Genomic DNA, 26571 nt, shown 5'->3' with positions numbered 1-26571 from the left:
CTGGAGTGTTGGAGGCTGAGGAGTGACCTTTTAGAGATTTATAAAATCATGAGGGGCATGAATAGGATAAACAGGCAAAGTCTTTTGCCTGGGCTTTGGAGAGTCCAGAACTAGAGGGCATAGATTTATGAAGAGAGGGGAAAGATATTGAGGAGACCTAAGGGGCAACTTTTTCCACGTAGAGTATGGAACGAACTGCCAGGGGAAGTGGTGGAGGCTGGTACAATTGCAATATTTTAAAGGCATCTGGATGGGTATATGACTAGAAAGGGTTTGGAGGGATATGGGCCGGGTATCTGGTCGGCATGGGCGAGTTAGACCGAAGGGTCTGTTTCCGCGCTGTACATCTCTATGACTCTATACAACATTCAATTCCACTTAACCTTTCAATCATGGATAACAAATGCAGGACCGTTCACAAAAGGAAGGGATGAAATACAAATACATAAAGAGGGTAACTTTACCCTGAAAAAAACAGCTTTCACACACACAAGTAAACAAATCAAAGTAAGTGATGGGCTTGCACCAAGAATCTAGGCAAAAGCGAGGACTGCAGATGCTGGAAATCAGAGTCTAAATTAGAGTGGTGTTCGAAAAGCATAGCAGGTCACGCAACATCTGAGAAGCAGGAAAATTATTGCACCAATCATCTATTCAGTCCCCTTAAGGCCACTAGTGAAATACTTTTCTGGAAATTATGTCAGTGAACGTTGAGGTCAATTAAAGACAACTTACTGTTAAAGTTATACAGCATGGAAAACAGACCTTTAAGTTCAACTCATCCACACTGCCCAAATTTCCCAAACTAAACTAACCTATTTGCCTGCATTCGGCCCACATCCCTCTGAACCTTTCCTCTTCAAACCTGCCGAAACGTCTTTTAAATGTTTTGATTATACCTGCATCTGTTAGAGGTTTCTCTAGATTAGCAGATGCATGGTATCTCACCTCATTATCGCAACAACTGGGATAACAGTTGGGTGTCTGTGCCCTTGTTAAAAGTTATATTCAGTTGTGAATCACTGGTGTATTATATAAAGTGTGATGGTGGAATTCTGTTGCCTGAAGTGTGATAAATGCTCCCAAAACTTTCTTAGAAACAGATGGTTGATATTCTACCAGCTTTGACAGAACAGCATATACTAATAATGCATAATTATAGAACAACCTTGTAACTGGCTCCCATTTAGAACATAGAACATTACAGCGCAGTACAGGCCCTTCAGCCCTCAATGTTGCGCCAACCTGTGAAACGATTTAGCTATGCTACATTTATCGCAGACAGTTGCTTCTTAAATTCGATTGACCACCGATTTTGTTGATTTTACAGAAGTTTAACCTTTGCCTGCAGACTTTGAGTATGCAAAAAATGTAAATTTGATAAACTGACAAAATACAAATGACTCCAAATGCCACATTTTCCTCCATACTCTGAAAGAGATTTCAAGAATTGATTTAGTTGAAAACAAGTCTTTCAAATACTGTAACAAATCCTTCCCATCTTTTCAAGTTCATCTATACCTGACATTTTCGTGGTGCTACAGACACCCCCTATGGAGCTGGTTCAATTAAATCATGTACTTCTAAAATCCAAGAGATCACACTGAGTTCATTGCACAGATGAAAAGCCAGAAAATGCCAAGAAAATAAAAATGAAAAGGAGAAACCGGCAATACAAGTTTCAGTTCATAACATTTTGACTAATCAAAAATAAGCAGCTTTACCCTTTTCCTATGATCTTTCATTTAATTGTTAGCCTAATCATTAGAATTGTCAAATGGTTCAGTGGTTTGCCAATTTACAGGGCTACCTGTGGAGATTGCAATTAAACTGCTACACTACATGCAGTGTAACCCAATGGCACTCCACATTTGTTCTGTAACCCAGAATTGTATTTCTGAATCTTTTCTCCTGAAATAGTCAACTATTCACTATGGGACATCTCCATGGGCAGCTAACACTCTTCAGTATCCAACTGGCATTAGTCACAAGTCTTTACAGTGATAGTCAACAGGCTGAACACAAAGTAGCAACAAAACTATTATAGTCGTCATCAAAAATATGCTTTATTGCATTGCACACATTGCAAACTGTAAGGCAAACCAGGTAGGACTTATATAGGGCTCTGGCGAGTGTTGCCAAACAAAGAGACCTCAGAGTGCAGGTGCTTAATTCCCTGAAAGTGGAATTGCAGGTAGACAGGGTGGGGTGAAGGCAGTTTTTGGCACACTTGGTCATTGGGTATAGGAGTGGGTGTCACGTTGAGGTTGTACAGTACATTGGTGAGAGCATGTTTTGAATATGAACTACAATTCTGATTGCCCTTCTATAGCAAGGATGTTGTAAAAATTGAGAGGGCGCAGAAAAGATTGACAAGGATATTGCTGTGATTGGAGGGTTTGAGTTATAGGGAGAAGCTGAAAAGACAGGGACTTCTTTCTTTCCCTGGAACACAAAGGCTGATATATGTACAAAATCATGAGGTACATGGATAGGGTGAATAGTCAAAGTTTTTTTTCCCCAAGGTTGGGCAAGTCCAAAATAGGAGGACATAGGCTTAAGATGAGAGGGGAAAGATTTTAAAAGGACATGAGTGATAGTGTTTTCACACAGAGGGCAGTGAGTGTATGGAATGGAGCTACCAGAGGTGGTGGTGGGAGGAAGAGGGTATGATTACAACATTTAAAAGGCATCTGAAAGATATAGGAATGGTTTAAGAGTGATGTGGGCCAAAAGCTGGCAAATGGGTCTAGGTCAGATTGGGACATCTGGTTGGCACGGATGAGTCAGATTGAAGGGTCTGTTTCTGTGCTGTATGACTATCAGGCTATAGTGATTGATTTATATGGGTACAGTAGATGCAAAATGATACTGAAATGCTCACACTGTGCCTAATATTGACTACAACGCATTACTGAGCCTACATGCAGAGCACAGACCATGAGAAGCTGAACAGAAAAAAAAACATACTCACTTTCAGTATTTTGACTACTGTTTTTTCATTGTTTGTTATGTTAATAGCCTCGAATACTTCACTGTACTTCCCACGGCCAAGTTTTCGCACCAACTGGTAATCATCCTGGTTACTGTGGCAAAGCAAAAAGGTAAACAGATTTTATTCATCAAACCTGTGCATTTGACAGTTCCTATTCATGATTGATGAGTCAAAGCTAAAGACTCCGTACTCAAGAACTACTTGCCATGTGCTTTTTGTGAAAACAAACTGCAACCTGCATCCTTCCTCTAAGCATTCAACACCCTACATCATTGGCACTGTTTCCACTCCAGCAAGGAATTCAAGTTATCTCACAGTCTGCTCCAACATGTAAAGAACTATTTAAATCAGGCCTCTTTCTGCACCATATCGACAAATACCTCAAGGAGTTGCAATAAGATACATAAACCTTGCACTTGCTGAAAACCAAATAGAGAATTTGTGAAAGCATGCAATACTTGTATCTGAAGCATGAGATATATTTACATATTATGGATATACGTATGTACGTGCAGGACAGTCCTAATTTATCTACACATGAAATTGCAGCACAGAACCGGAAATGGATTCAACCAACGCACATTAATACTTATCCACCGCATACAAAATATTTCAGTCACATTTTCCTGCTTTGCACCTCCAGTCCTTCATTCCATTTCCTGCCAGCCACCTCTCCAATTTTCAAGTGACAAGACAATTCTTACTTCAAATCACAGGCATTACTTATGAAAGCAAATATCACAATCTTTCAAAAACTGAGAAGTCGATTCTGCCCTTTATTTATACAGGTCATTCTGCGTTTCATCAACACAAATTAGGGGTAACGCCACTGACGAATAGGGGACAATCTAAAGCACAATCTTTCAAAACAAGAATGCAACCAAAGAACTGCTTATACAGCTAAGTTTGTAACCCACTGCAAACTGCCTATTGCCCCAACCTTTACAGTTCTGAGCAGTGTCCAAACACAATATGCTTTGGGAAGGGGTAGTTAACTCCATTCTCCACCTTGGCCAAACTTATTCCCTCTTTACACATAATTATATCTGGGGAAGCTAATGCTTGCACACTCAAAGGTACCTAATTCAATTACTTGAGGATCCAGTTTCAGGAGTGTGAAGCCCACTATTTTCTGTAGTGTAGCGAAAACTCCAGTGCACTGAGAATACAGTGCTTATGGATGCTGAAGGATATTCACTCATAAAATTAGAAACTAGAGCAATGCCTACACTCCCTAATCCTAAAACAGTACCCAGTTTAAATCAGACAAAGCCCTTTCTCTGCTGTTGGCCTTTTTTTGTTGAGCCAAGGACCATGCTAGTTTTTTTCTGTACACATCTCGTCAACTTAATTCCTGTCTTTATGTAGCCACAAAGTTCTTAAAATTTAATGCATTCAGATGACACACTATAGTACCAAAATTGTCTTCGATGCAAATGAGCTTTCCCAATAAGTGCTTGATTTGCAAGTTCAGAGTTCAAAACATTTCAGTTCTACATAACATAATGAGTGCAAAATTCAGGAATTACACTAGTTGAGTCACACACATTTCTTCTAGGCAGAACAATGCAACTCTCACAGCATACTAAGCAGAAAATTAAAAGTAAACCTGTCTCGATATTCTTGAAAAAAAAACCAAGTGATGAAATTCAGATGCAATAAGCCACAGGAAGCAAACTGTAGTTTTGTTTTTAACATTTACATCGTAAAGATTGACACAGCACTTAGCAAATTTTGGCATCTATATAGAGATAATGTATTAAACTTATAACTGATCTTATTTAAGTTTCTCTAAGAAAAAGGCTGAACATCACTTTGCATCTTGAACAAAATTTTGCGTAAAGTTCCTGAGTACAGAACTGGAACAGGACACAGTTAGCACTCTAGGCTGTTGCACCATTCAAATGGATTTTGGCTGCTTTATATAACTATATACCTACCTTTACCCTATTTCCTTATGGATCCCAAAAATCCTCAATCACAGATTTTTAAAATTTCCAGTTGATTTTGCGTAAATCCACTTACAAAAGACAAATTCATAGTTACTATCCTTATGTGGAAGTGTTTCTCAATTTTTGTTCAGAAATGTGTGGTTCCAAATTTTAGACTATATCCCCTAAACCTAAACATGAAAAATAATTCCACTTCAATCACGTCATCTGATCCAGTATGGTGTAAATCGGAGTTAAATCGACACAGCCTTCCAACTTCTAGGAGCTACATCCCTTAATGTATCCATGATGTGCAACTTTTGGTGTCTCAAGTACACTTCTGGAAAATTTACACTGTACTCCCTCAAAGGACAATGCAAGCTTCCTAAGGTGGCATTGTGCACGGAATAAATGTAGCATTCCAAGTATGGTGTAACCAGAACATTATGAAGCCAAAGCATGACTTCTATCCTTCAGACAGAAAGGCTATTAAATTAGCCATGATTAGTTTCTGTACCTGTTCATGACATTTTATTGACCTATAACTTTGGGACCACAAATCTCTTTGGACTGCCACTATTTTCTGCTTCTTCACCATTTTAGAAGTACTTTGTCATATTTTGTTTTAAGTCCAAAGTGGATTATTTCACATCTGCCAACACTGAAATCCATTTGGCATAATTTTGCCCACATCATCTATCAGCAGATCCATAGTTTTAGGCTCACATCTACTGGGTTAGATAGTATAGCAATACCATCACTCAGGGATCGTATCAAAAGTTCTGTAAACCTGCCACAATGAATGGAAGTGGAAAATTTAATAACTCGCTAGAATAGGCTGCAATGTTCAGAGTGCCCAGCATACCAGTTCACAAGTCAAGACTAATCCGGAAGAGCCAAGTGGACATGCACTGCTGCCTCCTCCTGAGGTCCCCAAAATTACAAATGCTAGTCTTCAAACAATTTGATTCACTCTACTTTTTTGAAAAAAATGGCTGAAAGTATTGGATACTGCAAAAGCAATTGGCCTTGACAAAATTCTGGCAATAATAATGAAGACTTGTGCACCACAAACAGTTGCACCCCTAGCTAAGCTATTTCACTGCAGCTGCATATTGGCATCTACCTAACTACGTGAAAAAGTGCCCAGTGTTGTCGTGGACACAAAGCAGAACAAATCCAACTGGCTAATTTTCTCATTCTACTCGCAATAATTAGCACAAATGTGGTAAAAGATATTGTCAACAGTATTATGATGCAGTATTTAGCAAAATTCACTGACTACCTTACACAGCCTTGGTCCAAACATGAAAGAGAGCTGAACTCTAGAAGTGAGATGCAGTGACTACCCTCAACAAGGCAGAATTCGACCAAGTGTGGCATCTAGGAGCACTGACAAACTTGAGTCAATGGGAATCAGTAGAAAATCTGGAGTCAAAGTTCACAGGGAACAACATGGCTGTGGATGCTGCCAGTCATTCATTTCAGTCCCTGGATATTACTGCAGAAGTTTCTTAGGGTAGTTTTTTTAAAAAAATCAACCCGATCAAAAGATATTATTACATACCAATGAAGCATGAGAGACTTGAACTTTAACTTCTTGGTTCAGAGGTAGAAACACGACCAATGCACCACAACAGTCCTCAGTTCCTCAGAACAGATACTTCTAATCAAAATGCTCAGATGTTTTGATACCACTGGCGCAAGTGAGACTTAATCTAGGCCTTCTAGCTTACAATTTCTCACTAAGGCTCCTTGGACAGCACTTTCCAAACCCTCAAACTCAGCCACCTAGAAGGCTAAGGGCAGCAAATACATCGTAACACAACCACGAGCAAGTTCCCATTCAAGCCACAGATCAGCTTGACTTGGAACTGTATCACCATCCCTTCACTGCCCTGGGTCAAAATCCAGGAAGCCATTAACAGCACTGAGTGCACGCCACATGGACTGCAGTGACTCAAGAAACCAGCTCACCACTGCCTTAAGGGCAATTAAGGATGGACAATAAATGCTGGCCCAACCTGCAATGCCTGCATCCCACGATTTTGAAAAACTCACGACAAATTCAGCTATGTGACATTCTACCCCATAATCCAACTAATGCATAAACATGATAAAAACTTAAAATACAGCACAAACTTGTAGGAAACCACTAGTCCCATCCTTCCAGAGTTTGTCAATTATCTCTATTCAAATCAGAATGCTGAGATAATTGGCTACTAATTGTCCTTCAATTCTATCAACTTCAAAATCAACTAACAGCCCTCAGTGAGGATTTTTATCAAACGCCTTCTGGAAATCCACATTAAAAGAAATCCTAGATATTTCCCATCTCTCTCCAAAAAATGTAATTAGATTTGTCAGACATGACTATTCTTTACAAATCCATGCTGGTTCTCTAATCAGCTATAAATGTTCAAGGTGTTCAGTCACCTCATTTTTATTAACACAGAAATAATTTTTGAACAAGTTACACCAACAGAGCTGTAACTGTGGATTTCCTTTCTCACCTGCTTTAATAGCTAAGTGTAACTTCCACAATCTTCTAATCTCAGAAATAATAGTAATATATGGTCTCAATGTAAACTTAAACAACTTAAAAGTTCATGAAGGAGTATTAATAAGACATTGTCGAATGATGCATTCATCCACTACTGGAAGGTGTAATATTACTCCAATTGAGATTCTGCCTCACTTACACTCTGTGGAGGAAGCTCGATTATCCAAACAACACGGGCGGGGAGTATGTTGGGATAATGGAATGCCACAACAGTTTAGCCAAGCATCGGAACCTTGCAATCTTGCCAGACAAGTGCTGGATGATAGAGGTTCCACTGCATTTACTGTCTCTTCAAAGAGATCAAGTATGAGTAGAGACCTCCAACACCAATCACACATGGACCAGGATCAGATAGGAATCATATAGGATATCATATCAACTCCATTTGTGTGCGACAGTACAGTCTCTAGAGCCAGGTCAGGAAAGCAGATCACAGTAATAAAGTGGCAGCAACTAGACAACACAATAATCCCCCAGAACAAATTTTCTGTGATACAGGACAGTGTGTTCACATTAGAAGTCTGCAGTGTCAAGCACACAGATTCCTAAAAAAGTTCATTTATTCCTCGAAGAAACTTCCATTTAAAGTCTGAAAGATATTTGTTCAGACATTTTTTTTTAAAAAGGTTGAAAAGCATCCTTCAGTTTGAGTGTAGCAGTATCCAAAAAATATGTCTTTTCATATGAATATGTCCACTACAAAAAGGAAACAAACTTGTATTTATACAATGCCTTTGACAATCTCAGAACATCCCAATCCACTTCTTATCCAAAAGAGAGGACCTTTGCGGTATGGTTACCATTGTCATTGTAGGAAACATGGCAAGCAAGCTCCCACAAGCAGTGATGTATCAATGATGGGTTAATATGTTTGAAGCTGCCACTTAAGCTATAAATATTGACCAGGACATCAGCAAGGACATCAGTTTCACTTTCACAGATGTGCAGTACATCTGTGATATGCTTCATTCCACAAAGATGCTTTGACAGGCCTTCCTTTCCCTCAAATCTCTCCATCTCCACCCCACAGCCACATCCAACCCATTTCCTACACTTCCTCTTTCACTTTTATACAGCACTTCCCACCCTGAACACCACAGCACTCATCTTATTCTCATTTGCCATCCACCACCCTTGGCTTTCAAAGGATCATCTGCCAATTCTGCCACCTTCAGCAATTTGCCAAACATCTTCCCTTCCCCCTTCAGTACTCTGTAGCAATTGTTTGTCCTACAGCACCTGAGCCCATTCCTCCATCATGCCCAAGCCTCAGCCTCCACACCACTACCTCCTCCCTCCCATCAATACCTTTCCATGTAATCTCTGTATACAAGACTTGTTCCTATACCTTCTCTCTCCTTACTGTTCATGGCCTCAACCACTCCACTTCTATACGAGGTAGAAATTTACTTATATAACTTTTAACTTGGTCCACACTCAATCCCACTTTCTTTACACTGGAGAGTGCAAATACAGTTTAAATAACCACTTTACAACTTTTTGATCAGCAAGCATGACCCCCAATTTTCAGTCATTTGCCACTTCAGTGCACCTATGTATTTATGCTCACATTTCAGTCCTAGGTCTGATGCAGCATTCCAGTGAAGTCAATTCAAGCTAAAGAAATAACATCTTAATTCTTAGATAGGCACTTTACAGCCTTCTGGATTCAACATTAAGTTCTATAACTTCCGACCATGAATTCTTTCCTCCATTTGAACACTTCCCTCCTCTTCTCCCACCCAGCACCTGTTTCTTGTTTTCTGTGCTTTTTCTTGCTGTTTAAAAAAATATCCTCAGAACCTATTCTGAATTGACACTGAGTCTTCTTTATAACCATCATTCCTTTCCTCTTTTGATTCACTGCGCCTTTGATTGCTAACCTCCCTTAGCCTTTCCCTGACATTCCCTTATGACCCCATTGTACTTCTCCCCCTTTCAACAGCTTTATTCCAGGGAGAACAAGTTACTCTTCTTCAAAATTATACCACTCATCTACAGAAAGGTCCTTGATTCAACATTTCATTAGAACTATGACACCAGCAACAGTACACCACTTTGTTACTGTTGCAAAGGAACTGTGCAAGTTAGACTGCTACCACTGATCAACTACCCAAACCCAGCAATGTTGATTTTTTTAAAAATCAGTCATTTTTGAAATAGCTTACTGGATAATAAGTAGTAAATGAGTGGCCTTGACTTTTAAAAAAAAATTGATTAGTAACAATTATAACCTTCATGATTGCTGAGTGTCATGTTGGAACCCTCTTATTCACAACAACTTCCCAGCAGCTTTGTTTACGAATAGCAACCATTCCTTGCATCACTTTCAAGTGACCTCAGTCTTTAGCAACCAAGACTGTCAACATTTCTGTTTTGACAGACCAAGCCATGGATCGAAATTCAAAGAAAAACCATGAATAAGCAAATATTCACCAGGTTCCAGTTCATAATGTACAGTTCAAATCCTGCTCACAGAACATGTTGTTGTTATTGACCAGTCAGCAAATTCAACTGAAGAAATGTTCCACGAGCTGTCAAGAGCTATAATGTCAGAGTTATACCATTCTGCTGTCTGTCACAAAACCTGCAGCTCACCCTTAAGCTCCCTGCTACTTTTATTACAGAATATGCTGGATTTGTTAAGTAAACCAAAATTAAAACTTACCTCAGTAGTTGAGCTGTGCCATAACACCAAAAGTATATTTTTAACAAAATAATCATTAATTCAATTAAGTGTAAATTCACCTTTGAGATTTGAACACAGTAACATTTTGTATTTTAATTTTGACTCTTTTCCTCCTTTCCAATACAATCTCTTTCCCTCTTATCTGGCTATACCTAGTTCACTCTAATTCACTCTTCAGGTTATTTATTTGTTTGCTTCTTAGTGATGAAATTTAATTTCTTTGGACATAGTTATTTCTATTTCAAATTTGAAAGATATTAAATGTCTGTGTCCTTACTGCATTGTAATAACACTGACACTCCCAGTGACTGACAGGACAAAGATTTGAGCTGACACTTTATGGAAAAATAGTTTAAGTAACAGCTCATATGCCCAATGCCAGCAACACTGAACAAATTACACGTACAAACATGCCAAAATCCAAAACTCAGTTCGATATGAACTTCACATTACCATGAACCTATTGAATGAAGTCAGTCTCCAGTATTGTGTTTCAGACAAATACTGTGAAATTACGACTCTCATGACTTGCGTACGTGATGACCTAGCAACTATTTTGTTCAAAAAGAATGCAAAGGAAAAAGAAACCACAGAAGGGGCAACACCACAATGGATAGAATGAAAAGCCTGAACAAGAGAATAGATGGTGTATAGTACAAAATGGTAGTGCAATCTAGCCACCCTCAGACCTGCAAATAATGCTGCAACTGTGCACTTGCATACGCTAAGTGAAAAGTGGAGTGGATAGAGCCCTCCCAACAAACGTACCTGCTTACTGCACATTTCATTTTGTCCCCACCTTCAAAACCCTATGTTCTCGCAGCGATTCAATGTTGGAAAGCACTGCTTTATCTAGAACCAATGGCATACATATTGGAGAATTTAAGTAGCAGTAGAAACATCACAATTACAGCTATGCTCTACAACTAGCAGATAGAGTCTTATTTTTGATTATTATTCAGTGAGCCATACTCAATGTGGATGAACTTGGAGTACATTGTCCTAAGCTTGAAAAGTCTATAAATGCACCCAGTCCAGGCTCATGGAACAAGGACCCCTTGGGGGTGGCGCTCGCAAAATGCTGACAGCCAATAATGACAAAATTTTAGATAACAAAAGGCTCTTGGCTGAGTATAGACTGCATGCACTATTGTAACAATACTAAATATTCATTCAGTTCATGTTGACAGCATGTTTAGTATGCCTATACTTTGTTTAGAGAAAAATTTATAAACGGTTTAGAAAATGGGAGTTGGGGAGCAAAATGCCTGAAGCAAACTATGAATATCTCAGTCACATGCTTAATGCCAGAAAGCAGTTCTGCACCATTAAACCCTTGAAGGCTCACCTTGAAGTCCTTGAAAACACACCATAGACATCGAGGCACATATACATGACTCCTTGTAGTGTACAGCATTGGTTCTGCCTAACAGGCAGTCTCTTGACTCTGGGTTAAACCGGTATTCGAGGCACATGGCAAAAGAAAAGAGAACCCAGAAACAGGACAGCAGCACCCATAGAATGATTAGGAGAACCCAGGGACAGCAGTGAACAGACTAACTACATTTTGAGAAAAGTCAACCATGGCATCACAGGGCAACAGATAGTAGTTTGATTGCTTGGTACTTTTCATATTTATTTTCAAATTTAGGTACAATTTATTAATTTCAAAAGTTTTATTACTAGTAGCAAGGCTTACTAATAGCAAGTTAAAGCAGCTTATATTGGCTGCTGAATGTTCCCTATTAACTAGAGAATTTCAAACAAAGAACATTTAATAAGCAAGAACAAACAAAATCAGGATGATAAACAAACATTAAAACATTCAAGTATTAATTCAATGCTAAGGGAGCACACTTGACCTGAATTCTCTCATGTTTTAAGAACAAGGTGCAACCTAACTAAAGCATGAAATTCTTCCAGAACTTGATAGATTATATGTAGGAAGCATAGTTCGCTGGGTGGGGTGTCTAGAATGAGGGGACAGAGTCTTCGAATAAGAGGTAGGCCACGTAGCCCTGAGGTAAGAAGCATTGTTTTCACAAAGTGCTAATTCATTACAATTCTCTGCCATAGTTGGCTACAGAAGTTCTGTCACAATATATGACAGCTTTGCAAGCTCAAACCTCCCATATCGGTTTGGTGGAAAAATGCAATTTACTGCAACTTTGGCTTAAAGAAGTTTCTACCATGATCGTTAGCAAATCTGCGGTCTAATGCTGATACAAAATGAAATTCCAAAATTTATCATTTTTACTGTATCACTTTACTAAAGATGATAAGTAAAGATGTTATGTTTATAGAACACCCTTAAGACAATAAAATATTTGTGAGGTATTTCACAGAAGAATTAAATAAACACTGCCACAGAGAGCGTGGGAGGGGGAGACAGAAACAGAGACAGAAGGAAAGCTAGCCTGAACCATGCCTTTCCCAGAAAGGCCAACTGAGGTAGAGAAATCTAGTGAATGAGTATACCAGATATAGCCATGTATTTAAACTGCATTTGGGAGAGTCTGGGATATCTGGGAGGCCATCACATTTCCAGGTGCAATAAGACGTACCAAATAATATAAAAACCAATGTGGAGAATGCTACCATTTAATTTGGCCCTGTACTCATTATACCCTTGTAAATTTACAAAGGTTTTGCAACGATAACGGCTAACTTGCAAGTTAAAAATCACAATATTATGTTACAGGTTTATTTGGAAGTACAAGTTTTCGGAATGCTGCTTCTTGGTGTTGTGACTTTTAACTTTGTCCACCCCAATACAACACTGGCACCTTTCTTTCAGATAACTGACAGTATTTTTTCGGAAGCTCAGGAAAAATGTGCCAATATTTGCAGTTGCCCCTCACAATTTCAAATCCGAGAATCACTACTTTCTTATTGACTGGATGGTACCCCTCCCACAGGCTCTCTGTATAAACCACAGCAATAAACTCTAACCTACAGACATTGTATCTTCAAGTTTTGACTGCTTTTCTTGATACTTACTGAAGTCATTTTTGTACCAAAATACAGCAAATGTCACTGAAGCAGGAGACTGCATCACACACTATTGGCACAGCTGCACAGCAATCATCTGCAGTTGTACATTTGGAGAAACTCTAGGGGTTATACTACACTAATTTTAGAAATTCCCTCAAGGAAATTTTCTGTTGTTCAGAGTGTCTTTAGACTCCCCTGCAAACTATGAAACGACAAAGTTTCAGTCAAGGCTGTTTTGCACATCAAGAGCGACAAAGTTATCATGTCTTTAAGCAGACGAAAGGTAATTGTTTTGAAGACTCAACTTTCTTTTACACCATCGATGTCTGACAAGGATAATTTTTTCTTTTGTTTGAAAAATATCAAGGGCTCAGATTTTCTTGAGACCTACATTGTGGTACTAACTTCATTATTAGATGATACAGTTTTATAGTAACATTACCTTGGGTTTGCATGATGGATTATTTTAGTATTTTTTATTCTTTCTTGGGATCTATTTGTTGTTCTCAACTATCCTCAAGAAGGTGGTAATGAACCATTTGGCATGGTACACCTATCAGTTCTGTTAGGGAGGAACTTCAGAATTTTGATCCAGTGGGAAAAAAAGGAATGAAGACATACAGCAAACTTTTTATTAAGTGGCACCAATGGGCCAGTTGATCACATATTCCAGATAATCAAGAGGTCCAAATTATTAAAGTAAAAACATACACTAAGTAACAAACATAACATGGGGTATACATATCATTGGTGCACTTTACTTACAGCATAAGTCACTCAAATAATACCGCAACTTTGCCTTAAATAAACTCATCTGCAGAGAGCCTTCTCATTTGCACCCTCAACTGACTGCTCAGATGTCATGGTAAATCATGATATTTGAGGAGAAACTGTTTTGAAATTAAATCAATTGTTGATATTTCATGTAACCATTCAACTGAACAAGTATATTTACAATGGGGTAAATAAATTAAAAACTATAATAATTGGACAGAAAAATACAATATACTTTTTGCCAATTTTGAGTGCTGGTTCATAAAGTGACAGTTGAAACACAGTTTGCTGTAGTTCCAAGTGGGAGGGAAGCTCTCAAGTGGGAGAGTTCCTTCTTGCATCTGTCTTCCATCATGCTCCTGACTTCAGCCATGTAGATTGATTTCAAAGAGTCAGATTGAGAGTAATGTGCTGCAGAATTCCCAGCTACTCTGTAGCCATAATATTTATATGACTGGCTTTGTTTAATAGCAAGACCCAGAATGTTGATGATCGGAGATTTCCAGATGGTAATGTCTTCGAATGACGAGGTAAGCTAGTTAGCTTCTCTTTTATTGGAGATGATCCAGCACTTGTAACTTATTTACAATTATTGACACTCATCAACCCAAGCCAAAACACTATCCTGGTCTTGCTGGGCATGAACAAACTGTATTTGGTACTGAACATTGCACACATCGTAACCTTCCCATCAAAGAAGGTGAAGGATGTTAATTATTGAAGCATTTGACTAAGTTATGACAACTACCCTGAGGAAATCCCACAAAGTTCTGGTACAGAGATGACTGACCTCCAACAACCACAACTATCTCCCTTTATGTGAAGTATGACTTCACATGTGGACAGACTTACTTACTCCATCCCCAAAGTTTTCACTGTCTTCAGTTTTGCTGGAGCTACTTGATGCTACATTCAATCTAATGCATTTTTGATGTCAAGGGCAGCCGCTCTCAAATCTTTTAAGATAGCTGTTTTGCTTTGGACCAAGGGACACTGGGAGAAGCCAAACTGCAAAGCAGTAAGCAAGTTTTGCTGAATAATTACCATATCATAGCACTGTTGATAACACTTTCCGTTAATTTATTAATGGTCAAGAATAACACGATGGGATGGTAATTGGTCAGGTGGTCTTCTGTGGACAGACATAACTGGATAATTTACCAGATTGTCAGACAGATACTAATGTTCTAAGTGGTACTGGAACAATTGACAGGGAGAGTGCAGCTGTTATAGAGCACAAATGGCAAGCACCCATACTCTTTGTGATATTTACTGCCTTCAGTCACTTCACATGAAGTGAATTCAAATTACCTGAAGCCTGGCATGCGATGCTAGGAATCTCAGGTGGCAGCCAAGATGGATCGTTCAGTTGGCAAGTACAACCGAAGATGTTTGCAAATACTTCATCTTCATCCTTTACATTAATGTGCTATGTGTTCCCATCATTGAGAATATTTATTGAGCATCCTCCTCCAGTTAATGGTGGTTTAATTATCCACCGCCATTCACAATTGAATGTGGCCAGATTGTAGAAGTTCAATTTGATCCACTGCTGGTGGGATTCTCAACTTTATTGCATGCAACTTCCACTGCTTGGCATGTAAGTAACCCTATGTTGTAGCTTCATCAGGTTAATAACACATTTTTAGGTGTGCGACTCCTGTTTTTCCAGACACTCTTTACTGAGCCAGAGTTGATCCCTCAGCTTTATAGTAATATTAGAGTGAGGGACATGCTAGCCATGAGGCCACAAAATGTGCAGGAATAAAAATTTGCTGCTTATAGCCCACAGTAACTTGGTCAATAATGTGCTCCTTTGCCACTGCTGTCAATAGACATTGAAGCTCCCCAATCAGAACATCATACTTCTTATGGTAATCAGGAAGGTTCTTTGGCCACAGTTGACCTGATACCATGAAACTTTCATGAAGTCCAAAGTTAATGCTGAGAATTGCCAAGGACAACTCACTCCCAAATGTGTACCAGTGTGGTGCCACCTCTACTGGATCTGTCCTGTCAGGGAGACATGACATACCTAGGGATGATAGATAAAGGTCTTAGACAAGAGCACTATTTGTATCTCAGACAAGGTAGAATAAATGACATAAGTTTGGTTTACCTCCAATCTTTAACATTCAGATAATTGAGAGCAAAATTCTCCTATTAAGTTTCCTATCAATCCTGAAAAAAAATGTTAATTTGTGACAAACAAATGACTCATTCTCTTTCTAAACTGAAAACTCCAACTGCTGGGCACCAGGTAATTTATGGGAATGAATCACACATCTGCAACTCATTTGAGGAATTAATTACAAGCAATTAGTAGTTGCCAGAATTCTTTAAATTGATGGAACAAAACCAAAGTTTCTTTCCTCTCCATATTTTCACTTAGTGAAGAATACAGAAGGGTACCAACGTCTAAGTGCACACATGTTGAACAGAGGGATTCAAATGATGAATCGTGTGTTTTTAAAACAAAAAGGTGGCCACTAACGTCGACCATCGAAGCCTGTGCATGAGCAATGGTTCCCGTGATGTGTCACAGCTACAACAAGACAACCACTGCCGGAATGTATTTGCAAATGCGCAGAACACAATAGAACCTGAATATGTGCAGACTTTTGTTGAAAGTGCATGTCTGATTCAAGCCTTTCCTAAACAGTTTGCTCATGAGTGGAGGAACCTATGATACCACTCCCCTAACAGTGATACTGAGGATTGTTTACTCAATAGGAGCTTTGTTTGAAACAGACAGGAAGGGATTCATCAGGTTCTTCAGTAAAACACCTTGGATCACCATTTGTTCTATAGGTAAAATGTAATGATAGAAGCTGACACTTCCAAAGCTGCACATAGAAAAGTACAGCACAGAACAGGCCCTTCGGCCCACGATGTTATGCCGATGTAGTCAGACTACTGATGGGAAGAAAAAAACGTCATGAAAGTTATGCTTTTAAAATCTGGAAACACTCTTGCCTTTATATAATTGACAATGCACAACATATTACAAATAAGCCAATAAACAACAGTTTAACTCTAGCAGCACATCAATCTTAGCCTGGCCTTAGAGGGGCTTGGGGACATTACCTACTGGGTCAGTTCAGTGACAGTGACAAAGGGGGGCTGTTTTTAAGTGACATTATGGAACAAGAACTAGCTCCTGAACCAGAGAGTTAGCAAGAGATGAAAGCGGAGATATTGCTCAGCCATGTGGCCCTGATGAGAGAGTCAATGTGAAGCTACTACTGCAAAATATTGCATTTTTTCCCAACTCCATAATGAATATGCTCAAGTTTAGTCCACCCTGTGACTAGATGAACAGCACCACCTTTGTTGCAGGCAGCTGTCATTCCATCACTTTGCAGTGATGTAGCATGCTATTTGCATGTGTGCACTCATTTAACAACAGCACTGACAATAAATGCAGCCCATAAATTAACGCTGCATCACCAAGTTAACCAGAGAAAGAATGGTGTAATTTAGACATTATTCACATATCAGTCATATTTTCCAAACTAAAGAATCTTCACATGATCATGCAAGGTTCAAGGATACATAGATTGGATGAACGAAAGGAACATGAATTATGGTATTATCAAATTGAGATGTCTGGGAAGGAACAAACTTCAATCAAAATGAAAGTTAAAGAAACTCAGAGAACATAGCTCAAAGTGATATTGATATTTGGATATTAACATGCCAATACCTATCTTTTGTTTTTTTCACAATAGCTCTGCTGTTCAAATTTCAAAGTGATATTTTGTAGGAGCTTTAGAAGTTATAAGTAAGATTAAACTTATGTGCACTGAACAGCTGTTCATTGAGGGGGACTCGGACTCCCCAGATGCACAACTGCCCCATTAACCGAAACCTCTGCAAATTTTCTTTCCACTTCTCACCATCTTATAAATTCATCCAGGCTTTGTCACGACAGGAGAAATAAAGGTCAGCCAGCTAAGTGGACAGCGACTGGATCTGGGGTAAAACAAGGTTGATTGGAGGCTCGAGGGAGTCCAGATCCCAGATGACTCCTCCTGCCCCTTGAGTAGCATCTCAACTGAAAGGGTCCATGAGAACATTTTAATTACAAGCAGTTCCCTGGGCACACTTCCTGGCCTCATTACGGAATACTGCCACTAGTCTCAGTTTTCATTTTCAGCATCTTCTGCCTCTCCTCCAAACAATTGGTAACTGCACAAGCAAAAATCACTTATATAATGACAGGCCTTCTCTTCCTCCTGGAAGGAGAAAGTGAGGACTGCAGATGCTGGAGATCAAAAGCTTAAAAATGTGTTGCTGAAAAAGCGCAACAGGAGATTCGACGTTTCGGGCATAAGCCCTGATCCTTGGATGCTGCCTGACCTGCTGCACTTTTCCAGCAACGCATTTTTAAGCTCTTCTCTTCCTCCTGCCTTGCTGTTCCTCCAGAAACAAAACCTATGACTGGAGAGGTAGCCAGAGCAGAGGGAGAGAATCTATGATTAAAGGAGCTGGAGTTACAAGCATGGGAGAGACGGCATCAGAAAGTGGAAAAAGCATCTCCTCTCTCGCACCTGCTTGCTGCTCCTCTAAATGAGCTATACATTCTTCTTGCTTGCAGTGAATAAGGAAATATGTAGGGGTTTCTTGAAACTTTGATTTTCAAAAGTTACTCAAAATTGAGTGAATTCACCCACTGCTGCGTATTTTGAATGCTGTGTCTACATACCTTTTACATATTTGCACCATTTCCTGTTTTTGCTTCCATAAAGCAATTCTTAAGGCACAACAGAGTTTTTCTTTTATTTCAACATAGAATTCAACCAACTTTAAAATAATACACAAGAAAATGTTATTGAGTCTGAGTCCTCCTTTCTACTCGACAATCTCACCTTGGATTCAGATTGAATAGCCTGGATATTTTTGACTCTTTACTCCAGAATCATTCATTCATAAACTGTGTATTTCAGCCCTATTTTGGAGCTTGGCTGGATAATCAGATAATGATACACTAGATAAAATGTTAAACCAAAAGCAGATGCTAAAGAGAGTCCCACGGTACTCTAAGCGTCGTGACCAACAGTCCTCCTTTAACTCCTTAAAAATGATCATTCATCTTGTTGGCTCTTTACAGTATATTGCTGACACAATTGTGGTTTCTTTAATAATATTCACTTCATGTCAACAGGTTATTTCTGGTTTCAAATATTACAACTGGAAAAATATTACAGGAATTCAGGTTTGCAATAAACCTGGTGTTAAAGGTTTGAAATAATTTGCTTCCAATCTCTCACTAAAGCTACATTTAATTGAATTGTGGAATGGCTGTTTGGCCCAAAGTAGATTCATAGAATTTTACAGTACAGACCGTTCAACCCATCATTTCTGAACTGGCTATCCAGCTAGTCCCACTTTCCAGCCCTATCTCCATAGCCCTCTAACTTCATGGCTTTCAAACATATATCCAGTTCTCTTTTTAAATCTCCTATGGAATAGTCTCCACCACTCTCCCAGGCAACACATCCCAAATCCTATGGAGTAAATCTTTTCTCCTGTTTTATTTCTGGCTTTCTTGCTGACAATCTTGAAATTGTGGCCTCTAGTCACTGACATACCAACTAGTGGAAACAGAATATCCTTCTTTACTCTGTCAAAGTCGTTCATTATTTTGAACACTTTAATTAGGTCATCTCCATCTTCTCTACTACAAGAAGAATAAGCACCAATCTCAGTCAGAGTCATACAGCACGGAAACAGACACTTCAGTGACAACCAAGGTTCCAAACTAAACTAATTCTTTCCTTGTATTTAAAAGCCTTCATTCCTGGTATCATTATAGCAAATCTGCTAATCACTCTCACCAGGGCTTTAATATCCTTCCTTAAATAAGGCACCTAGAACTGAACACAATACTCCAAATGAGGTACAACCAATGATTTGTAGAGGTGTAGCATCACTTCTTTGCTTTTATGTTCTGTCTCTGCGTATAAATCTAAGGATCCTATAAGCCGCCTTAACAACTGTTTCAACTTGCCTGGCCACCTTCACAGAATCATACATTTGCTCCTGTACTACCCTCAAATTTGTATCACTGAACCTGCATTGTCTATGTTTCTTCTACCAAAATGTATTACCTCATTTCTCTGCATTGAAGTTCATTTGCCAGATGTCTGCACATTTGGCCAACTTGTTAATGCCCCTCTGAAGTTGTTCAGCATCATCCTCACAATTCACTAGCTTAGCATTATCTGCAAATTTAGAGACTTTGCCTTCAACACCAATCTGAAAATCATTCGCATAAAAATCAAAAAAACAAGGGTCCCAAGACCAATTCCTGGAGACCACCATTTTCAGCTCATCTCCAAACTGAGAAATGCCCACCTATATCTACACCTGTGTGCCAACTTTCTCCAGGAACAATCCCACACCTAGTATCTTCCTGTAAATGTTCTTGATGTATTATCCATTTCCCTTTGAAAGCCCCAACTACTGTATATAAGCCTCCACCACGCACAAAGAGCACTGGATATCGTAAACATACTGAGTCAAAATGGTCTTCATGTTCTTGTGCTCTTTTGTCAACCATCTTAAATCAGTTATCTTTGGTCATCAACCCTCTTGCCAACAGGAACAGTTTCTCTCCATTTATTTTGTCCACACCCTTCTTTATTTTGAACACCATTCTCAAAATCTCAATCTTTATTTCCAATCAACCTCCGTAAATGAGACTCTTCATCCCTGGAACTATTCTGACACACATTTGTTCACATCCTTGCTAAAAGACCATTGAACTCCATTCCTACAGCAGTGTCCAGAATCAGACAAACGCCAGCTGAGGGCAAAATACTGTTTTAGAAAAGTTCACCAGAGCTTCCTTGATTTTGTACTCTGTGCTTCAATTTATGACTGCCAGCATCCCATATGCCTTTTAAGGTACTTTCTCAACCTATCTTGCCACTTTCTAAGATTTGCATACACATGTCCCTAGGCTTCTCTGTACATGTAACAGAGTTTTAGAATTTTAGCCTTCAGTTTATATTGCTTTGCCCTGCTCTTCCTCAAAACGTATCACTTCACACTTCTATACTGGGTCATCTTATATTAGCACTTGGCTACTTTCTCTTGAAATCTATCACTGTCTCCGCTCAGTTTCTAAGTTTTGCCCTCTCCAAGTATTAAGTTGAGTAATGCACATTCAAGTCTGTATCATATAGGATAATATATTCATCAAGGAAAGTGGTGGTTCGAAAATCCATCTTCTGTATAAACACATCTTCCAGTTGAAAATACAACCAACCATTCATTACTGTTACACATCATTCAGATAACTTCACATTCATTCTGCAGGTATTTTATTTCATGGGCTCCAGATTTGCATGAAATCTTATTGCTGTACTTCATCAGACATCCTTTGGAAATCAGTGACACATATTGAGCTCAACTACACCCATAATCATACCAATTTGTTATTAACATAACTACTTTGAACAAATTCTTGCTTACTTTCTCCAACTATTTCACACATGCACAACTGGCTTTTGTTTTTGATAATAATCTCAAAGCTTTTTGGCCATCTAGATTAAACTGACTGCCCTGTAGATGCCTGAGTGGTCCTTGCAATTTTGAACAAGGTTGTAACATTTTCCAGTGCCCTAGCACCACCCCACATTGAGAACTGGATAATTATGGTCAGGACATCTGCAGCAGCCTCCATCAGTGTCATCAAAAGCATCTGATTCAGTCCTGATGGCTTAAAATCTTATACTTCCCTCCCACGTATCGACTCCTTTTTGGATGCATAACCTGTCCCACTCCTCCTGTCACTGCTGTCTTACTATTTAAGCTCTTACAGTATATCTTTGGATTTCCTTTCATAATAGCTGTCAGTCCCTACTCACATCGTTCCTGCTTCTGATTTCTTTTTCAGTTGAGGTTTCTACATTCAGGGAGTATTGAACCTCTTATCAATCTGTCATAAAACCCCCATTTTCTGCTTCAACATACTCTCAGTTTCGTCATCGAAGAATCTATGACTTTGGCTGCCCTATATTTTGTCTTTGTACAAAGGTACCGGAAGCATATCAACTGTTTTTTTAAGGCAGTCCACTGTTCTGATACAGCACATTTGTTTCCATTTTACCCAGTTCACATCTATTCTCATCCCACTCAAAGTGGCCCTCTCCAACTTAAGTTTTTTTTTCACTTCACATTGCCCTTGTCCTTTCCCTTAGCTAGCTTAAATCTTAAGATAATCATGATCACTGATCTTTCATAACTATTTCCCTTTCACACGATAAAATAGCATTAGATTTAGTTGCTTTAAATAAAATGGTGCCTTCAGTTTCTAAACAATTTGATAATGTGATTCCAAAGCTAAACACAAACGAATGCAACATTTGGCTCATCTAGCTCACCCTTCAACAGACATTCATGTACTAACAGCAGAACATCCACATGATGAGAGTTTTTAACCTTCAATGTGTGAGAAAGCGTCTCCTGACTTTAGGCCAGAAATCTCTTTTCCCTAATTTGCTCCATCCCTTCTAAGCTTGCATTCTAAAGGGGCTGCCCAATAATCTAATTTGAAGCCAAGAAACTTTTTTTTTCTAAAGTTTTCCTTGCAAGAATCTCCTAATACTAGATATCAGCCTCAAATGCCATTCAATTATTTTGCTTTGAGGCCCAATTAATTTATTGCTTTCTGAGGTAAATCTGAGATTCAGACTCACAGATTAAGTAATCTGGCACAGGATTCTGCTTGTTGTGTTATATGCTATTCTACGTGACTGTACATGGTGTGTTGAAACTACTGTTACTCCCACAACATCTTAGCTGTTTTTTATTTGCTTCAACAATAGACTATGTCGCACCTTGGACAAACTTGTATACTACAAAATGGATAAAATGGACCGATACCCACATCATTTGCAATTTGTTTACCAGGAGGTCACCATGAAGTAGTAGCTGGCTTCGGTTCACCATCTCTCCTTGACAGCAGGGCTGCTGTCAAGGTTGAGATGTGAAGAGTATCCCGCTCTATTCTCACCCTATCCAGAACAATTTGAAATTTACAGAACACCTTCAATACAGAAAAAAAAATGTGGTGCTTCGGGGAAAGTATAAGAACAAAGCAAAAGACAGGATAAAGTTTCCAAATATTTTGATTAAAGTCAGGTTTTAAGGATTGTCAAAGGAGAGGAAGCTGAAGAGACAGGCAGATTGAGGGACAGAATTCCAGACAGAAGGCTGGAAGAACACAGCAAGCTAGGCAACATCAGGTGGTGGAGAAGTCAACGTTTTGGGACTAACCCTTCTTCAAGATTCCAGAGCATATAGTCTTGACAGCTGAAAGCATGGTCAACATTAGCAAGCGACAGGGTTGCAATCAAGGTCAAAATTGGACCATGAACATGTCAGGGACAGGAAAGCAGGAAAGTAAAGCTAGAGAAGTTCCAAAATATTGAGGTGTTCAAGGATGAAGAGTCAAAATAAGACAGGATCAACACTTGGCATAGGTTAAGGTAGGAGAACTAGTACAATTTTGGTTTATAAGGAATGGAATGCAAGCCAGTGAGGCAGCAGAATAATAAGTCAGGGGATGACTAAGGCATAATGAGATGTACAAAGAAAACAATATTTTTGGAGTTGTAAATCAGTAGTGTTTGTGAGGAACAATAAGGGATGTACTAGTCAGCTAGAGATAAATCAGGAAATCAAGGTTGCAGCGGAAAGGTTATGGAGTTAGAGGGGAGGACACAGTATTTTTGCTGAAGGTAACGACGGTGGTTTTAGGTTTTTTAAGTGTTTATCTGGAAAAGACTACAACTAGACTGGATGAGAAGCAACAGAGCACACTGAAGAAAAAGCAGAGCTGGAGTCTTAGTGTGTAGAACTTCATTCCATGATTGTTTTAATCATCTCCGTAACAGTAATCTAACTTTACACGTTTCAAAATGTTTTCAAATTTTCATTCCCATTGCCGATCCCACCAATTACTAAGAGTCTTGAGTCCCTTCTCTATTCTAAGCATTTTAAACACGTTCATAGTCAAATATTCAATTTTCAAATATTCACACTTATTTAGCCTTTGCCAACTTTCAGTGAGAAGATATTAAAATATTTATGAATCCTGAGTAGTTATTTGCATAACTTCATTGATATCTACACCAAGTTGAAGTTGCCATGTCATGTTTTTGTTTGTATAACACAAGTTGATGCAAATTTGGACAAGAGACTATTTTGTGTGCTGTGTATATAATTATTGTACCAAGATGCTTTTAAGTTCCAAAGACACACAAATGGCAGCCAACGCTACTGAGAACCAAGCTGAGCTTCAAAGAAATTGGGTGCAGCCTATTGACCATGTAAGAACCACCATTTACCTCTGGAAACGTGTCTGGATCTTAGACCTAAAGCACGAGTGAAACAAATCCCAATAATTAACTCCTCACTGGTCACATCCGAGGACACCTTGGATACCTTTCAACTGTACAACCAGACAGCATTCAACCCTGTTTGAATTACCATCTTAACCTAGACTTTACTGTCAATACTATCACAAGTAAATTAAAATTGTGATGTTTTACATGAAAACAACAGTTTGTTCTTGTAAAAATTCCAATGCTAAAGCAAATATTCTACATAAAAATATTGCAACCTCACACAAGTCAGTGTTCATGAAAAATATACGTTATCAGGTCATTAGCAACTTTTTTTTTGCCATGTATGGTACATGCCTATCATCAGAAAGGAATCCAAAGCTCGTGTCTTTCAGAGAAGCACTCAATAGTTTCAGCTTACCAATATGGAGGGCACAACGTTTCAAAGTTGGGATGTGTCAAGGTTTACTGCAGACCTGGTATTTAGGTATAAATTGACAAGACCCCAAACATAAAATGCCTTAATAGAGGACTCCTGTGGCTCAGAGTGTCCCTACCTCTGAGCTAGAAGGTCCAAGTTCCAACTACTCCAGAGGTATACAATAACACACCTGTACACATTGATAAAAACATTAAAAATACCTTAACCATTAATGCAAGCTTTCTACTGTTTATCACTTTACTAGCCTCTAATGTTAAAGACATCTTGAGAAGATTATTAATCCTAGTGACAGACCTAAGCACCAGTATCGCATCAGTGAACTAAGCTAACAAGCAAGAGGATCCATTTGATGCCTGGTTTATCATTTAGGAAAATATTTAAAGAAATCAAATAGTCTTCCAAATAGTTCAAACAAGAGTTTGCAACCTAAATAGCAAACTTTTAGATTCAAGATAGAGTTTGGCATGCACAAGTGGTTCAACTAATTTTCATTTCTACACCATTAATAACTGAAAAAGCTAATGATGATTGATATGGACTTTTTGAGGTGGGGCAGTTCATTAACGTAGGATTGAAAAATCACACCACGATGCAACATGTTTTCACAGCGTTTCTTGCGTAACGAACTTAATTAGATGTACAGATATAACCAAGCCAATTACCGTCCACTTAGAATCTATTTCCATGAACAATTTTCACATTTCTTTACGTTTTACACATTTCCATATTCTATACACGCTTTCAAACGTCCGCCGGACATCTATTTACATTTCTAATAGGTTTTCTAATCACATCTAAGCATTGCTATTTTTGCGGTAGATACATTTCCATTAATCCACTCAACAAACATCTATATATTCCCGCCTACAGACAGATGTCTAGGCATTTAAGTCATATCTTAACCTCACCGCCACAATATACTGGGTCTCTTACCCCCATTCAGGAACGTGTGACTCGTAATCCCAGTACTCGCGGGGTTTCAGGCTGTTTACTTCGGCGTACACGCGGGCCCTGCTCCCGGTAGCCGGACCCGGCATTGCAGAGCCAGGGCTCAGCTCTGGGACAAGGGGCCGAAATCCCCAGCGGGAGACCGCGGGGGTGACACAGAGGCCGCACCGCCACTGGGCAACCTGACAATCGGGAGCCAGGCCCGGCCTCAACACACGCAGCAACACCCGCGGTAACTTCAACAACAGGGTCCGTGGAGCCAGTGAAAACTCCCCCGATTGGGGGGGGGGGGGAGGGGGGGGGGTTGGTCTGAGAAAGTGGGGGGGTTGGTTGGGGGGGGTCGATTAAAAAGGCCGAGGCAACGACTGCGGAGCCCCGGGGAAGGTGGGTAGAGTCAGGGCAGCAACAGTGAGCTCGTGGGGAGCGGTAAGGAGGGTCAAACAGCAGTGCGGGACGGACCAATTTAAAACAAAATCAACGAACCCGAACCGGGCTTCCCAGAGTGAGGCCCGCAGCGGAAGAAAATATTCCGCCGGGTGCGGACCCAACCCTGAGAAACCGGTCACAAGCTCGGTCTGTCAGCGAGAAGAGACCGAGAACACAGGCTGGCGAACGCCCGCAGCAGCGGCTCCTAGCGGAACCAACTGAAGCTGAGCAAAATGCCGGCCGTCGACTCCAGCGGCAGCGGCTCCTAGCGGCACTTAACATGATGCCGAGCAACGCCGGCTGAGATTCCAACGGCACCAAACTGAAAGTTGAGCAAAATGCCGGCTGTAGACTCCAGTGGCAGCGACTCCTAGCGACACTCTCCTGAAGCTCAGCGACGCCCGTTGCAAACTCCAGCGGCAGGCACAGCGGCACCTGGCGGCGTGTAATG

General features: G+C 39.6%; 1 protein-coding gene across 2 annotated transcripts in view; it reads right to left on the bottom strand.

Moving 5' to 3' along the window:
• csnk2a2b (casein kinase 2, alpha prime polypeptide b) overlaps positions 1-26282 on the bottom strand; it is a 65104-nt gene extending 38822 nt beyond the window's left edge. For both annotated transcript variants that reach the window (XM_060838234.1, XM_060838235.1), the window contains exons 1-2: positions 25680-26282; positions 2975-3086 (exon numbers count right to left, since the gene is read on the bottom strand). In XM_060838234.1, the coding sequence (XP_060694217.1) occupies positions 2975-3086; positions 25680-25783 (216 nt within the window). In that variant the 5' untranslated portion in view covers positions 25784-26282. The remainder of the gene's footprint in view (positions 1-2974; positions 3087-25679) is intronic.
• Positions 26283-26571: the final 289 nt, after the last annotated feature.

This window comes from Hemiscyllium ocellatum, chromosome 17, assembly GCF_020745735.1.
Source record: "Hemiscyllium ocellatum isolate sHemOce1 chromosome 17, sHemOce1.pat.X.cur, whole genome shotgun sequence".
NCBI classification, from domain to species: domain Eukaryota; kingdom Metazoa; phylum Chordata; class Chondrichthyes; order Orectolobiformes; family Hemiscylliidae; genus Hemiscyllium; species Hemiscyllium ocellatum.
The sequence above is the reverse complement of the archived record's forward strand: the minus strand, read 5'-3'. Positions and strand labels throughout refer to the sequence as shown.